The following is a 17,114-nucleotide window of genomic DNA, read 5'->3' on the forward strand; positions in this document are numbered from 1 at the left end:
CAGTGGCACGATCTCGGCTCACTGCAACCTCCGCCTCCTGGGTTCAAGTGATTCTCCTGCCTCAGCCTCCCGAGTAGCTGGAATTACAGGCGTCCACCACCATGCCCGGCTAATTTTTTGTATTTTTAGTAGAGACGGGGTTTCTCCATGTTGGTCAGGCTGATCTCGAACTCCCGACCTCAGGTGATCCGCCTGCCTCGGCCTCCCAAAGTGCTGGGATTACAGGCGTGAGCCACCGCGCCCGGCCTCTGTCCATCTTTTTGTGGGATATTTTCAAACAAATCCCAGAAAAGTCATCCTTTTAATGATCAGATCAAGCTACTGACCACTTTCTAATTGCTTCTCATCTCAGTAAAAGCCAAGTCCTTTATCATGGCCCACAAGGCCTGGGTGATCTGCGATTTCTCCACGCCACACCCATTCCCGCCGCTGTCCTCCTGACCTCACTCTGCTTCATTAGAGGGTCTCCCACCCTCGCGGCCCCAGCAAGCATCATCTGGAGAGCTTGTTAAAGCGCACGCTGCTGGGCCCCACCCCCAGAGTTTCTGGTTCAGTAGGTCTAAAGTGGAACTGGAAAATTCGCATCTCTAACAAGTTCGCAGGTGCTACTGCTTCCAGTGGGCATACTTGGAGAACCACCAGCTGCATTGTTCTCCTTTCCGTTACTCAACAAGGCAGGCAGGATCTTGCTTAGCAGTCTCCACGCTGCTCTTCCCTCTGCCCTGGGCATTCTTTGCATTACTCAAAGTCCCTGTTATTCCATCTCTGTTTAACTCATGCCTTTTGAGAGGCCTTCCCTGATCACTCCTTATAAAATCTCTTTACCTTTCCTCATCCTCATTTATGTTCTTCGTGGTAAGCATCACTTACTGTTTCTGTCATCCCGTCTAGATGGACAGCTCCACAAGCACAGAGACTTGCTGTGTTTTGCTGTCACGTCCCCAGCACTAAAACCTTGCCTAGCAGATGCTCACTTCACTTGTCCAAGGAATGGATAGCATACTGAGGAGGGACAGCTTCTTGCTTGGGACACTGGACAGGCAAATCATTTCTTCTTGACTCAGTTCCACCATTTGTAAGGGCACTGGTTGGTCATGCCTACCCTTCCCATCTCCCTGGGTATAGGCTCAAATGAAAAGAATAACGTGTACACGCCCGCGAAGCAGAGCAGTAAGTGGATACCGGGCATGATTCGAACGCCGCGGGTTCGGCCGCCCTTTTTCTGCACGGAGAACCCCCTCCACTCCCATTTTCCAGCGCCCCCGTCCCGGAGATCCACAGACCCGCTGTGGGCGGCCGCCGCCCGCGTCCCGGCCTGCGGGCCAGCGTCTGGGCACGCCCGCCCCGCTCCCGGCTGGCGCCCGCCCGCCTCCAGAAGCAGCAGAAACAGCAGCAGCAGCGGTAGCAGCAGCAGGAGGAAGGGGAGGCGCCGAGGGAGGGGTCCTCGGCAGCCGCGGGAGGCCGCATCGCAGTCCCGTCACAGCGTCGGCGCCGGCCGGGGCCAAACCCGGAAGTGGCTGAGCCCGCGCGCCCGCCGGTCCCGCCGCCGCCGCCCCGCACTCGGGCGAGCGCGGGAGCCGCGCAGTAGACGGAGCGCGCCTGGCCGAGCCGGCCATGGCCGCGGGGGCCGCCGCCGCAGGTGGTGGCGCGCGGTGAGGAGAGCGCGGCGCCCCCTCCGGGGCGGATGGAACGCGGCTCGGCGGGCGGGCAGTGCCGGCGTCCGCGGCTGGAATGGTGCTGGCGGCGGCGGTCGGTGCCTGCGTTCTGAAGCCCGAGAGGAGCCACAATGGAGACGCCGCCGCTGCCTCCCGCGTGAGTGAGCGGGCGGGCGGGCTGCGCCGCTGCGGATAAGCGCGCCGCTGCGGCGCGTGTCGCTGGCCGCGGGCGCAGCTCTGGGGACGGCCGCCTGGAGCCGCCGGGGCCGGCGGGAGGTGGGAGATGCGGGGCGTGACGAGGCGCTGTGCCCGCAGTCCGGAGCGGACGCGGACGGAAACTCAGCCTGGCCATGCGGTGACTTAAAACGCTGCCCAGGATTTCTGGGGAAGGGTCTTCCCCATCTCAGGCGAATAGAGGATTCGGGGTGGGGCTGTGCATGGGTGACCCTGCCGATCCTGTGTGTACCTTCCTGAAATGCATGATCACCTGGTGCCCAGCTTGCCTACCCCTTTATAAGAGATCAAGCTAGGATGCACTGAGTCCGTTGAAAAAAGGAAACTGTAAAGTACCAGTCGCCCGCTGTCTAAATGAATTGATTCTAGGTTGCTTGATTCCCCGAATTTCTAACAAAATTAATATCCGAGGAGCTTTTGCATCACTCTAAATGAGCGGCGGTCGTTCAGGGCATGTGACCTCTTTTACCTGGCACTGCAGAACGTTTTATCCAGAAATCAGAGCATCTTCTGTTTCCTTCGTACCTCGGGCTAATTAGTAGCGTATCGACCTGCCAGGCACAGGTGTCTTTTTTCTTTGGTACCCAAGTACATTCAAGATCACTGGCAACAGAATTACTTTCTAGAAATAATAGCTGAAACATTATGTAGAAGACATTATTGCATTATTCAGAAAAAGGTTTTTTTTTTTTTTTTAAAAATTCTGATTTTTAGTTTTAAAAACATCTTGGTAAAAGTGAACTGTAAATACCCAGGAGTTTCGAAAATTTCAATTTTGGTTCCCTCTTCTCTTAGGAGGGAACAAGAGTCCTTTGAATCTGACTTTTCAAATCGCAAACAAACCTCATCCTGAAGAATGGTGTGCCTTTTCATGAGAGCTTATTCATGGAGGCTTGTCGTTCTCCGGTTAGATTTGGCAAGCTTCACTCCATACCAATTGTACCGCACCAGCCTCTTGTGGTTATTTGGCAGAATTCCAGCCAAAATAAGGATACTTGGCTTGGGTTGAATAATTTTTTGATGTTCAGCCCTTTAAGGAGAGCTAATAGGATTCTGAAACGACAGTTTCTAAAAGTGCGTTTCAGAATTTTTAGCTTGAGTGGAACAGGTCGTGGAAATCTAGGGGGTAGACGATAAGACTCTTGAATTGGCCTTCCTGGGCTGACAGAAGCAGGGGCTTAGTCACCTCTCGATAGCTGTGGCTTTGAGGGCCGTGAGATTTGGTCATGTTCTTCAGCAGGCTGGAGGAAGGCACCTGAACTCCTAGGAAATATGATGGTGGATGGTTTACATCAGCAGCATGAGCACACGGGGGTCTGCCCAGGCTCAGAAGCACTTAAGGCAGGATATGCTAGCTGTATTTAGACAGCACATGGTATATAATATGTAACATGTAGGTATGTTATCTGTAGTAAACCTGCCTTCTATATAAGTTCCTGCAGTTGCTTTTTACTTTTGGAACAGAGGGAACTAAAGGCAGAATAAGGGAATCTTAGAATGCAGGTGAAAAGAAGGGGGTGGAAAAGTAGGCTCTGGAGGGAGGGAATAGAGACACAGATGATTTAAATTGAAATAATAAAAAATGAAATTGATGTATGCATTCAAACATTGATAAACTGATTTTAGGGTAGATCAGCTAATCATAATTTTGATGACCAGCACCATTTTTTGGCATTGAGATTCCATCAATAGTGCTGAAACAGTGAGAGGCTGATATAGTGGGAAACCTGGAATGCCAGCCTGGATGAAAGAATTGTTAAAGCTTCTTTCAATCATGGGTGGCTAAAGTTGGTGAGACTTTTTCTTTGTTTCTATCTATTTAGTTATAAATACAAGTAGGTTTTCATTTTCATTTGGTTCTATCCAGCATTAAACCTAATTCAAGAACTCGTTATGGTGTTATTTGCCATTCTTTGGATCAGAAATAGTTTTTTTCCTTGCCACCCCTTGGCCTGTTTGCCTCCACTCCCATTAACATCCTTCCACCATGGATCCCGTGTGCTGGATTTGAGACTTGCAGGCAGTGTCTTTAGGAAGGAACTTGACCGGGCCTCACTGCCAGAGCTGGGCTAGGACAGAGGCCAGTGGAAACTATTAGGAAGACTCAGCTTTTCATAAAGTTAGATTTTTAGCCTGAGCTTTGAGGCAAAGAAAGATGTTTGACCTGGACTTAAAGTGCCTTGAATGGTGTAATTGGAAGCACGGCCCCAGATTCTCTTTGTGTAAGTGTCTGTTTATTAATGCGTTCAATCTGCAAATGTTTGAATGCCTGTCTCTGCCTGGCACCGTGCGTGGTGCTTTTGCTTGTGTTTCTCTTAACGTCCAGATTTACGTTGTTCTCAGATCGCACCTTGTTCTCCATTGGCCCGTTGGCACATTGTCTTGGAGGGATGTCAGGCATCTGTACCCACCATTCCTGTTTCCTTCAGGATGGACTCCTTGAAATTAGCTTTTGATCTCTTGTACTTTTTCTCCTTCCTTGCCTCCAACTTCTCATCCTTTAAATTCTCATATAATTAAAAATTGTTGGACTATATATTTCTGCTTATTTTTTGCATACTTGAGTATATGTGGCGTTTAGAGTCTGTTTCATTTTGGGGTCTGGGTGATATTGAGACTGTTACATTTGCTTCTGATCAAACCTGAAAGGTGTGTAACTAAAAAATTAAATGTAGATTAGTAAAGGAATTTCAGGTAGTAAATTGAGAGATGCAGTTTAGATGTAGCTTAGTAAAAGAATTTCAGATGGTAAACTGAGATGTGCAAAGGGAAATGTAAATTGTCCAGCCGCGACCTTAGGAATGTATTTTACAGTCTGGCTTTTATAGTTATTTGCGTAAAGGATTTTCATAATAAGTTGAAGGAAGACTGTGAGGTATAGGCCTGAGTGCATCCCTCTGATCTTCTCTTACTGATCAGTTTTCTTGGCATTTGTTTTTTTACTGGCTCTGTTTTCACAAGTCGGCTTACTCTCTATAAGCCTTGATGTTTTTGCTTTTCCTTCACAAAACTAAGCAAACATCCCTCAGAAAGAACCATATCTTTTTTCAGTCGATGGTTCCACATCACTAGAGACTTGTCATCAGAGGTGTTCATGCATAGGCAGATAAACAACTTGTTGACCATATTCTAAGGCATTTAGGCAGCAGAAGATTGGTTGGATTAGAGCAGAGGTTCTCACATTTTTGAATTTCACTGACCTGTAAAATTTAAAAAAGAAAAAAACAATGAAGTCTAACAATTCCTAAGCTTTTGTTTTGCTAAGTAAAAGAATTATTTATAAAACAATGATCAACTATCACCATCTTTTTATGAAAGAAAAAAACATTTTAATATCCTTCCTCAAATATAAGGAAGGATATAATCTGACTAAAGGATTGTCTTTAAATTTAAAACATTTAGCCTTATGAAAACTTATTACCTTGTCCTCATTTTGACATGGATCAGTAAAAAGTTCACTGAAGCCTGACATTTGCAGTCCGCTGGACCAGATGACCTTTGATGTTCTTTCTAAGATTCAGTTGCTATGAATTTGGAACCTTGCTATGGGTTACCCAGTATTCATTTGTTTATTATAGTGCATTGGAGTGTATTCTTATTTTTGTTTAATTAAATGTACATTGGGCATCTATCATTTCATGGGTGAATCTCCGCAGTGATAGGCAAAGACGTTTAAAATATTTAGGAGTAATAATGGCCCGCAAGCAAGGTAATGGTGAAAGAAGACATGTGGATCAATGTGTGTTGAAGGAAGTGTTACATATAGGGACAACTTTGAGGTGCATTTGGGAACTTAAGAAGTGAATTCTGGAAATAGGTAGCATTTATGTGGTAGTTTAAAAAATTTCTGATGCTGGAAAATCACTCCACCTACTCCCCACAGAATGCCCCAAACCTTTTGTTTCTGATGTACATGGTAGGTGTTCAGTAAATATTAGTAAATGTGCTTTTCCAAAGGTGACTGTAAGTTTATTCATCTATGGCTGTTACGAATTTACATTAGTAGTGCTTATGAAGACCATTCAACATCTTTCTTAAGATCAGGCAGAAGGTTTTTTCAAGGTGATCCAGAGAAGGAAATTCACTTTAAGTTGCATTTCTGTAGTGTTCTACCAAATCCAAATGCATTTACTCTTTATGATGAGGCAGTCTGAGTTTTTAATTTATATTTATTGAGTGCCTACTATGGCCAGGTTTTGGAGATATCTCAGAAAACAAAGTTCTTTTTCCTATGATTGAAACTAATAGCAAACAAATATGTAATATTGCTAGTAGTAAGTACAGTAAATAAAAATGAAGCAGGATAAAAGGGTAGAGAATAATAAGAATAATAGTTCAGATAGGGTCAGGGTGTCTTTGACGAGGTGATGTTTTAGCACAATCTAGAGGGGGAAGAGCATTCCAGGTAGAGAGAATAGCAAGCGCAAAGGCATTCCTGAATTCTTCCCCTGAGATAATTGCTGCAGTGAGGGGGTCAGTATACTTTTTGTGTGTTATGCACTGTACTTTCTTACATTTTGGACTGTTGGCATTTGCTAAAATATTCCTTTGACCAGTTCCATTCTCTGATTTTACCTTGAAAAACAAGCCCCTGCTTTTTATGATAGCTCTTTTTCTTGTTTTCCTTCTCTGGTTTTTAGGTTGCTAAATGTGATTTGCATACTTTATCACTTAATCTCACTTAATCTTGTCAACAACCTTATAGTGGTAGGTGTCTTATGTATCAGCTGAAGAAGTAGAGTTTAAGTTACTTTCTCAAGCTTATCAAGTATTAGAAAAACGGGGATTCTAATCTCTCTGTTGAGTCACTTTTTTCTGTCTTGCATGGCTTCTCTTCTATCACTGTTTGTGGGCAGTATTTCCTCATATAAGTAGGCCTTGGCCAGTTCTTTTCAATCGACTGTTAATCTCTGAGTTCTAGCTCCATCTATGTCTTAAGTCTGGGCTCTAGGTCTGTGCTTTGGTGTGGAATTTTGAACTTCTCACATCTCTACTCTTAGCTCATACCTCTAAACCCAACATATCCAAAACTGATGTTCGGTCAGAAACTGACTTCATTTTATAACATTTTCACTTATTTAATGGGATAACCATTCTTCTGGTCCCTGATAACCAAAACATTGGAATAGTCTTTGATTTCTCTCTCTTTCTTTGTCCTCCATATCTTATTAGTCCCCAGGAAGTGTAGTCTTGATTTCAAGTGTCCATTCTGGCTGCTACTATTCTGATGAATGGATTTCATCACTTGATACCTGAAGTTTTTCACTGGTCTCCTATTGAGCTGTATGTATTCTGCCCTCATCCTTCAGTCCCCATACTGTTTTGACCCTCCAACATCTTAGAGTCATGTGAAGCGACTTGACTTATCAAAACCAGAGACTCAGGCAATCATAACCCTCCATCATTTTATCTTATCCTGTATATGCAAGATCATCATGTGCTTTGAAACCCCGTCTCTACTAAAAAAATACAAAAAACTAGCCGGGCGAGGTGGCGGGCGCCTGTAGTCCCAGCTACTCGGGAGGCTGAGGCAGGAGAATGGCGTGAACCCGGGAGGCGGAGCTTGCAGTGAGCAGAGATCCGGCCACTGCACTCCAGCCTGGGCGACAGAGCAGACTCCGTCTCAAAAAAAAAAAAAAAACTCTCCCTTGTCCACAAGCCAGGATCCTCCAGCCTTTTCCTATGCTTCTCTTCTTCCCTCCCCTGTTATAATAACTTGAAGTTCCTCCAAGGCCCCATTGGAGCCCCATCTCCTTCACAAAGTCTTTCGTCTTTACTCCAACTCATTCCAGCTCATTGTTGCATTCCTATAGTGTTTGTCGCTGCACCTGTGTACTGACTTGTGCCATTCTTTGGTGGTTTCCCATGTACTTTCCGATTTAGATGGTAAGTGGAGGAAGATCTCAATTCAGCCTTCCTAATGTTTCTTACCCTTCTTAGTACAAGGCATGCAGTGGGCATCTAGGCAGCACTTAAATATTTAATTTATTAGCTTTGGTCATTTTGAATATTGCTATTAACTTTGAATTGAATGTTGCAATTAAAAATGAAGGCCAATAAGAGCCATAAAAATATATCTGCATATTCAGCTTAGCTCCTGAACTCAACAGTTTTCTTCTAAACTTTGCTTACATTCATATAGTGCCTATACAGCTCCCTGAGATAGGTAGGTGAGGTATTATTATCTTTGACTTTTTTTTTTTTTTTTTTTTTTTTTTTTTTTTGGAGACAGAGTCTGGCTCTGTCGCCCAGGCTGGAGTGCAGTGGCGGATCTCAGCTCACTGCAAACTCCGCCTCCCGGGTTTACGCCATTGTCCTGCCTCAGCCTCCTGAGTAGCTGGGACTACAGGCGCCCACCACATCTCTATTTTTTAGTAGAGACGGGGTTTCACCGTGTTAGCCAGGATGGTCTCCATCTACTGACCTCGTGATGCGCCCGTCTCGGCCCCCCAAAGTGCTGGGATTACAGGCTTGAGCCACCGCGCCCGGCCGACTTTCATATTACATTTCACATCAGACATATTTGTGAAATCAATTTTATAAGTAGTCTGAAGCCCATAGAGGCTAAGTGACTAATCCAGGGTCTCTTGGTTAGTATTTGGCATAGACAGAACCACAATTTAGGGCTTCTTTCTGATTCTGGTCCTCATCTAGTACCTTTTCATTCAAGTGCTAGAAAATGTATCCCAGTCAACTGAATTGCCGAGTCATATTGCCGCCCCCTGCCAACCAAGTGATGGCAATACTAGGAAGAGGGGCAAAAGAAAAGTCAGAAATATAAGTGATAAAAGAAATGGAAATGTTTGAAATGGATCATCGACCCCCTTTTCCCTATTGTAGCACCTCACAAATATCCCACTCTGACAACACTTTGTTAGTTGTTTATAAAATATTCCTTAGGAGATTGATCTTGCATAAGACATGCTTTTACCCTGGTCCTTTTCCTGGTAATAGTCACTGTCAGGGACAAAAAGTGCCTGATTGTGTTCTGTTTGTCATGTAGGTGGGAGGGAAAGAGGGAGAGAAAGCTGAGTTGAACTGAAGCAGAGCTTTTTACAGCTCTATTGTTCTACTATCAGAGAGCAATTATACTCCAACTTCCATCAGCCTCTCCACCTCAGACGTCCCAACCTCCTCCTGCGAAAGCTTCCCTACACACTTAACATACAGCCGCACAAGGGAGAAAAAGGGTGCTCTTTAATACCTCCCTCTGCCCTTTAGTGAGTTCAGGGCTCTGCTTTTTAACTGCTAATATATTTTAGTAAATTTAGCAATTCAAGCTTTTCTAGATGTTTCCTTTTCAGCTCTGGAAAATCGGAAAAATTATTTTTAACTATATATATTTAAAGTATTCAGTGGCATTATGATACTATCTGAAAGGCATCCTATGACTTGATGCAAGATCAGATTTTTTTTTTTTTTTCCCTCGGAGAAGTGAGTAATAAAAAGAAAAAAGAAATCAAAGTTTTTATCTCACAAGATACCTCATATTCACTTCTAAGGGTCTACATACTGAAGACCTAATCCAAGTTCTTACATGTCTATAAGGCAAATATTAACATTTTAAAAAAGCTGTATTTGTTTGGCAATGTGTTTGTAGATTAGTCTGCTGTTTCCATACCTAATAAAAGTTTAAATTCCAGATATATGAAGAAAGTTTGCAGTGTGTCTCTTTGCCTTAGCTAACTGCAAAAATTGAAATCACAACCCTACCGTAGACCCAAATGTGTTTCCAATTGAGAAAGTCCTCTACCTTCACAGCCTCGTAATATAGTGGCTGTTTGTTTGAAGGATGTGAGAGTATTTTGTTGAGAAACTGTAGAATGACATGACAAATTTTAGTTAAAATATTAGTTATGGTTGACTCTCTACTTCTGATATCCCGGATTTGTGTATGAGAGCAATGCTAGTAAGATGCCTGCTTCTGAATGCAAGTTTAGTTGGGAAGACAGCAGAGAAATAGAAGAAATATTATAAAGTAATGAAGAAATGTTAAAACAGTATGGTATGGATGTTGACTTTGAAAACAACAGCTGCTGACGTGAACTTGGCAGAAATTTGTGAGTAATTGTGGGTGACTCATTGCAAGCAGGGGAGTCTTGCAGCTTTTGAGGTGAACAGGCAAAGGGGAGAACAGTGATGGTGGCCACCCAAGGGCCAAGTATTTATGTCCTAAATGTCAAAATGTCTCAGATCCCCTGTTAAACTTCGCAGCTGCATTATTCACATGAATAGTTGCATTTTTTTTTTTTCTAAAAATGCAACATATTTTCTAAAGCATTTGTTTTTAATCTGGGATGATTCTGAGGTGGGAGGTAAGTTGGTGGCAGGACATATTACATGACTTGTGTTGTTATGATTATTTTTAAAAATCACGCATTGCTGGCTTTACCCTATACCCCTGGAGATGCCATCATGTACGTATAGCTAATTCTAAAAAGGACTTGTGTGACTTTTCATGTGAGAAGGGGTGGTTATTTGTGGCTTGAAAAAATTGCTTGGGTAATTCTGATCTTTCTCTTTCACTCTGCTAAAAACCATTGTTCCAAAGCCAATAATACGTACCTAAAGAAGTTTTACTTCATTTCTGTGGTGTTCTCAGAATTGTTACAGTAGGTTTAAACCTTTGCCTGGTTTGGAAATCTTGACTATTTGAGGGAGACAGCCCTGTTAGAGTCTTTATTTTCCTCCTCTCTGAGAATTCAGTTATCATCAATAGTGTATTCTTAGGCAGAGTCAGAAAGTCATCTCATCTGAGAAGCCACCCGTGTCCACAGCTGGGAATTTGCAGAAGTCAGTCACTGAAGGAAGGCTTTAGGATATCTATGAAAAAACTTAGCAAGCAGTACACTGGGATTCAAACCCTGGGAAACCTCAACTATTTTAGAATATGTGTTGATAACAATAGGCTATTGAATAATTGCCAGACTACTTGAGGAGTCTCAGAGTTGGGGAAAGAGTTAAAGGTGAAAGGAACTTGGAAAAATATCTTCAGGTATTTTAAGGAAGACGGTTCTCAGAATGAGCAGCTTTTCTGGAAAGGGCTAGCACTTTGCTTCAGAAGGGAAGCAGGGCAAAGGTGTAATTCTTGATTTAATGTGGTACAACCTAAAGGGTAAACCTTTCCCTGTCACTTAAGTGGTTGTTCCCAGTATATATGTATTTCTCACGTCTGTAGTTTTAGACATTATGCTTCATTTTCTGTTCTGCTTCTGAATGAGAAGCCATCTAACATAAAGCGACACAGGGAATGGAAATTTATGGAAAGGGCATTAGTTTTGAAAATGGACGTTTGCAGAAAGGGGTGATGTATTTGTAAGTGACTCTCAGTACAGAGAACACTTAACAAAATTCAGTGTATTTTCTTGCTTATTCCTTTAAGCCTTTGAATAAAGTCTTCTTTGCAGAGTTTCTGTAGTACATCAGAAAAAGGAGGAGCTGAAAACAGGTTTAAGAGAGCACCAATATGGGCATTGATTGTTGTATGGTGGCTGTCTTAAAGTGAATTTTCCAATGCAGGGAATTTTAATTCCTAAGTTCTTAAGCAAGTATAAACACTCGTGACTCTTAAATAATGACATTCTTTCTGGGGCAGAATTGCTTTTGCTTCCGCTTTCAAACACTGAAAATTCTTTTATGATAGTTTTGCTAATCCTCAGTATAACATTCTCCCTTTGTTACACCTTCTAAATTATTAAACTAGAAGTAGATATAGAGTGAGTATTGCCTTGCTATCGTATATGGACATTCAGTGTTACATGGTTAGAAAGTTTACATGGGTTGCATATATCTGTGCAGTTTCTCCTTTCCCTGGTTTCCTATAATTTCCTTTATAGGTAGAATGAGAATATCTGTGTTATACTATAAAGTGTTTCCCCAGTCCTCTCCCTCCAGACGTGAATGTTTTGCCATCTTTTTGGGTTCTAGACTTACCAGTGCTTTTCCTTTCTTAGACTCGGTGTAACTAATTCCCTACACACACACCTTCAAGAGGCCGTAGGGAGTAGAGCAGAACCTCCTTATTCTCCCACTTCAGCTGTGGGCTTTCCCTGTGGAGGTAGAGCCTTGCGTTAATTCATTTGTTAGGCCTCTTAAAAAGCGTCAAGTTGTGAGGAAGTAGAACTGACGGGCACCTGTAGTAGGCAAGCCCTCAGAGAGGCAGGTGCTTCAATTAGTGCTGATTCTGGAGCCTGGGGTTTGGTTAATTTTAGAGATTATCTTAATGTTGAGTACTCGTTTCATGGCTTAATGTACCATCCATGTAACCAGTGATTCCCACATTTCTGCCTCCAGCTAAACTTTTTTCTCCAACTCTAGACTCCAATATTTATGTGATGATTTGATGCCTTCACTTGGATGTCTGATATTTTAAAACCAGTTTGTATAAAAACAGCTCTTGATCTTCCTATCTCAAACAGTTTCTACCTGCAGCCTTTCCCAACTTAATGAACAGAAACTCAGTCCTTTCTCTTGTTCAGGCCAAAAGACTTGGAGTCATTCTGACTTTCTTCGACATGTCATAGGGTTGTTTAAACAGATCTTGTTGGTTGTATCTTCAAAATATCCAGAACTCAGCCAGTTTTCATCACCTCCACTGCTACTATCCTCCCAAGCCACTGCCATCTCTTACTGAATTACTGTAATATCCTGCTAAATAGTTGCCCCCTTTTAATCTTTGACCTTTGTTAACTGTTCTCAACCAGCAGCCAAAGTGGTCTTTGGAAAACGTAAGTCGGATTGTGTCACTCTTTTGCAGTGTCTCCTCATTTCACTCAAAGGGAAAGGCCTTAGGATATCCTAAAAGGCCCTTTCTGCACTCCCCTCTCCTGCTCAGCCCCAGCCTTTTGCTGAAGCTGCATGGGTCACAGTTCCTGGAACATACCAGGTACATACTGGCTTTTGCTGTAGTTACTACTTCCATCTGGACGTTTCCACCCCCCTAGTCTTTTGTTCAAATCTCTGTTCTCAACTAGGCCTTCCCTGAGCACCCTGTTTACTGCAGATTACACCCCTCCACCATCCCCACATTTCTCACTCTCTTCACCGTGCCCTGCTTTTTCTATTTCCATAACACCATTTCCTAACATGCCAGTTGCTTCCCTGACTTGTGTTGTCTTCCGCTTCCCCCCACCAGACTCCAAGCTCTATGAGGACAGGGATCTTTGTTTTATTCACTGATGTATTCCAAGTGCCTTAAGAATAGTGATTGGTACATGGTTGGCACTAAAAAAAAAATTGCTGAATGAATTAATGAACGATAATGTTTAAAAATGAATCATCCTTTTAGAAATGGGTCAGGAAAGGAAGAGAAGTGCAGCAATTAATAATGATGTTTGCTTGTTCCTTGATATATATACAAGTATGATATTTTTAGACTTCATTTTTAAGCCTGATTAAAAAATTGGTGCCCTGATTTTTTATGTAATAGCTTTATTGAGGTATAATTTACATACCATAAATCCACCCATTATAATTGTGCAATCCAATGATTTTTAATAAATTTATAAAGTTTTATAACCATCACTTCAAAAAGTTCTCTTGTGTTCATTAATTTGCAGTTAATTCTCTGCCCCCTTCCTCATTGGACCCTAATTTTTTGGGTTAATTTTTGGGTCCTAAGTCTTGAAAGAATAATTCATGTAGCAATGCTAGTATAGCCTTGTGTGCTTAAAAAATGTAAATTTAAATATTCACTGTTCAGGGTAGGAAATGGTATTGAAATATTAGTGAAAAGAATAAGATGGAGAATCAGACTGGCCATACTTTTACCCAGCCCTACCATTTACCATGTTACTCAAACTATTCTCTTCATCTGTTAAATGGGGATAATAATAGTAATTTGCTCAGAGAGTTGTTGTGAGGATTAACTAAATAATGAAAGTAAACTACTCAGCACAGTGGCTGCCATATAGTAAATACTCAATAACTATTAGCTAACATGATTAATCTTGATTAATCTCTTGTTAGTATAGGTCCAGAATATATGGGGTAAATATATCCTGGCAGGTAGAGAGCAAAATTTAAATCAGATTCTAAGTTTCTGAAGTTTGTGTAAAATATGATCCTGCTCTGTCTTGGTTTGTTAATAACATATGACTATAGAAGTTTGTAAAAGCAAGTTAATTTCCAATGGAGAAGATCATTTCTCAACAGTTTTATTTGGAGACATCTGCTAAGCCACTTTTACTGAATATTCTGTGTTGATCTTTGACAGAACTTTGACACCAGGGAAATAATTACCCAGTTTTTAACTGAAACCATAATGTCTATCAGAAACTGTTCTCGATTGTCTTAACCTTACATTGGGATATTCTGTCCATGAGACTTCTCTAAATAAGTAGGGAAAGAGACATTCATTGTATCTCTTGTAGTTTGATAAGCTGAACTAAATGATCTTTAATAAGACCTTTTTCTGTTTTTGTTCTTTTGTGTACAGATGCACAAAGCAGGGTCATCAGAAGCCTCTCGATTCAAAAGATGATAATACCGAAAAACACTGCCCAGTGACAGTGAATCCTTGGCATATGAAGAAAGCTTTCAAAGTCATGAACGAATTAAGAAGGTATCATTATACTAATGTACATGCAACCATTGGTTTCGTCCCTTTATTTTTCAGTTGTTTGTAGTGAGTATATAATCAACCTTCTATTGTTGCTTTGTCTGGTACATGGAACATTAAAAGCTTTTTCTGCAAGTTTTTTTAAAGGAAGAGAGCAAATAATTTTTGGAAGTGTGGATGGTGTGGGGCTTCTCTATTGTGTGGTAACCGCTTAACCATCCAGCTAGTCTGATGCGATAGTTTGGAGGTGAAAAATACACGGGGGATTTCTAAATGCAAAAAAAAGAAATGCAAATATTTTATTAATACTTTTAAATATATTAATTCCATGTAGAAATGATAATATACTAGATATTTTGAGTTAAAAAGAATATAGTAGGCCAGGTATGGTGACTCATGCCTATAATCCCAGCACTTTGAGAGGCCGAGGCAGGAGGATCACTTGAGGCCAGGAGTTTGAGACCAGCCTGGTCAATATAGTGAGACCCTGTCCCTATTTTCTTTTTTAAAAGTTAAAAATAAGAGAGTATATTATTGAAATTAATTTATCTTGTTTCTGTTTACCTTTTTAATGTGATTACTATAAAATTGTGACTTGCATTATATTTATATTGGACAGTGCTGGTCTAGGGCTTCTAACTTAACTGTGGCAAAGAATATGGAAATAAACTTTTAGACAGAGAAAAATGTAACCATTTTTTTTTTGTGGGAGTGGTGGTAGTTTTAGGGGACAGTGATCTGCCTGTTACTGAGGTACTAAGGATCTCAAGTGTACTAAGGATCACTGCAACTTTTAAGTAGTATTAAAAGTTGATTGAAAAATGAGTAGCTTTTTTTTTTTAATTAAAAGGCTAATGTATGTATTAAGAGTCTTGGGTTTTATTAGCACTTTATGAAAGATCTGCTTTTTCCCACCATTCCCTTTGTGAAAATACTCTGCATATATCTATCTGAAATGCTGAAAGCCTAAGAAGGGATTAAACCTTCCCTTAATCTTCCTATGCCTCCTAAAAACTCTCCCTTTTAGGCCCATCATTTGTTTGTTTCTTCAATTAGTGATTCAATAAATATTTATCTGCTAGGTACTGTAGGTACAATGGTGAGCAAGAACAAATATGGTTGCCACCCTTGTGGGCCCATAAGTGACTGCACGAAGCAGGCATTCATCAAAGAAATCACAAAAATAATTTACTGTAATGACAGTATGTGCTGCAAAGGAGGGCTGCTGGTGCCAGAAAGGTGGATAACAGTGGTCAGGACAGGCTTTCTTGAGAAGACAGGAATAATTATGCTGATATCTAGAAGGAAAAGAAGATAAGGGGATAAAGTCAGGATGGGAGTGAGGAGAGAGAGAACAGTGTTGCAGGCATGGGGAATGCTGTGCCACATCTTAGGGTAGGAAGGAGCCGGCCTCATTGGAGGAACTGATAGTGTTGCTGCAGTGCACGTGGTGGCGGAATCACACAGGAGAGGCAGCTGAGTTGGTAGGAGGGGCCATTGGACTGAGGTCCTGAAATTTTGGTCTTAATCAAGAGTTGCCTTGAGAGGAAGCCCGTAGAGAGTGTTAAGCAGGAATGTGACCTGATGAGATTTATATTTTGAACACACTGGCTGCTGGGTGGAGAATGGATTTGAGAGAGATAAGGGAAAGTTAAACTGAATATTGGATCATTTGATTTGTTTTCTAGTACTGCTTTGACATTTTCAAAATGTGGGTTTTCACTTATTCTTTGGGAGAATATATAGCTGGGATAATCCAGCAAGTCTGAGGGTGCTGTTTCGGGTTTTTAATCCTGTTTTGACAGTAGTTATTAGAATGTAAAATGCATTGGTTACTAAGTGGAACTGTAAGAAAAGTAAGAAAAATAGTCTGGTTATTTTAAGACTGGGATCTTTAATGGCTGTTTTTTCTCTTTGAGAAGTCTAAAAAGATTGACTTTTAATAGACTATTCAAATGTTCTTTTTCCCCACTCCTATGGGTGGGGCACGGGTAGCCTTGGCGTTCTGCTGGTGTTAATGTGAGTGGGTCTCTGTTGACCTGGGCATGACTCACTAAACTGCGGGGAAGGTAACACCAAGTGCTCCTTCCCTTGGGGTCAATGACCCGAGTTTTGGGACAGACTCTGGCCTCGAGCCAATTGTTTTACTTGTTTGAGCCTGACTATAAAATGAGAGGAATGGACAGAATGGTGTCTAAGGTTCCGTGCTGCTCTGACATTCTCAGCTTAGAGATGTTTTTCCTGCTTACCTGCAAGCCCTGTGGTATCCTTGCCTGGCCCTAGGATTATTTATAAGCTCCAGTCTTCCTTCATCTGTTTGCCCCTTTTTGGATGTAAACCGTATAACTGTCAGATAGTACCTTCTTGTTCTTCGTGTGGCACCCTTTCAGCAGCTAGTATGTCACTGGGCTGGTAGTCAATGCTGATTTTCAGAGCAAAGAATGACCTTTGAATAGCTAGAGTGTTGGCTGCCAGGTCTATAACCTGGATTGTTTCAATGAAAGCGCCAACCAACAGTATTTTTAAAAATGGACTGTTGTTGGGGTTCATCAGACCTTTTTAAAAATGTCATTCCCTTCCATTCTTAAATCTTATAGCCATTTTGAGTAATTCTTTAAAAAAAAATCTCTGAAGAGGCCTATTCCTTGTACAGCTGAAAATCATTA

The 17,114-nt window shown here is 41.7% G+C and overlaps 1 protein-coding gene across 3 annotated transcripts in view; it reads left to right on the forward strand.

Moving 5' to 3' along the window:
* Positions 1 to 1,470: 1,470 nt before the first annotated feature.
* Positions 1,471 to 17,114, forward strand: part of KLHL2 (kelch like family member 2) — a 122,087-nt gene continuing 106,443 nt past the window's right edge. Inside the window, exons 1-2 of one of the 3 annotated variants that reach the window (XM_008000201.3) lie at positions 1,471 to 1,812; positions 14,326 to 14,451. In XM_008000201.3, coding sequence (XP_007998392.1) covers positions 1,787 to 1,812; positions 14,326 to 14,451 — 152 coding nt within the window. In that variant the 5' untranslated portion in view covers positions 1,471 to 1,786. Of the gene's footprint in view, positions 1,813 to 14,325; positions 14,452 to 17,114 lie in introns of those variants that run through there. The other 2 variants (XM_008000202.3, XM_073017708.1) reach the window with 2 other exon arrangements.

This window comes from Chlorocebus sabaeus, chromosome 7, assembly GCF_047675955.1.
Source record: "Chlorocebus sabaeus isolate Y175 chromosome 7, mChlSab1.0.hap1, whole genome shotgun sequence".
Classification (NCBI taxonomy): Eukaryota; Metazoa; Chordata; class Mammalia; order Primates; family Cercopithecidae; genus Chlorocebus; species Chlorocebus sabaeus.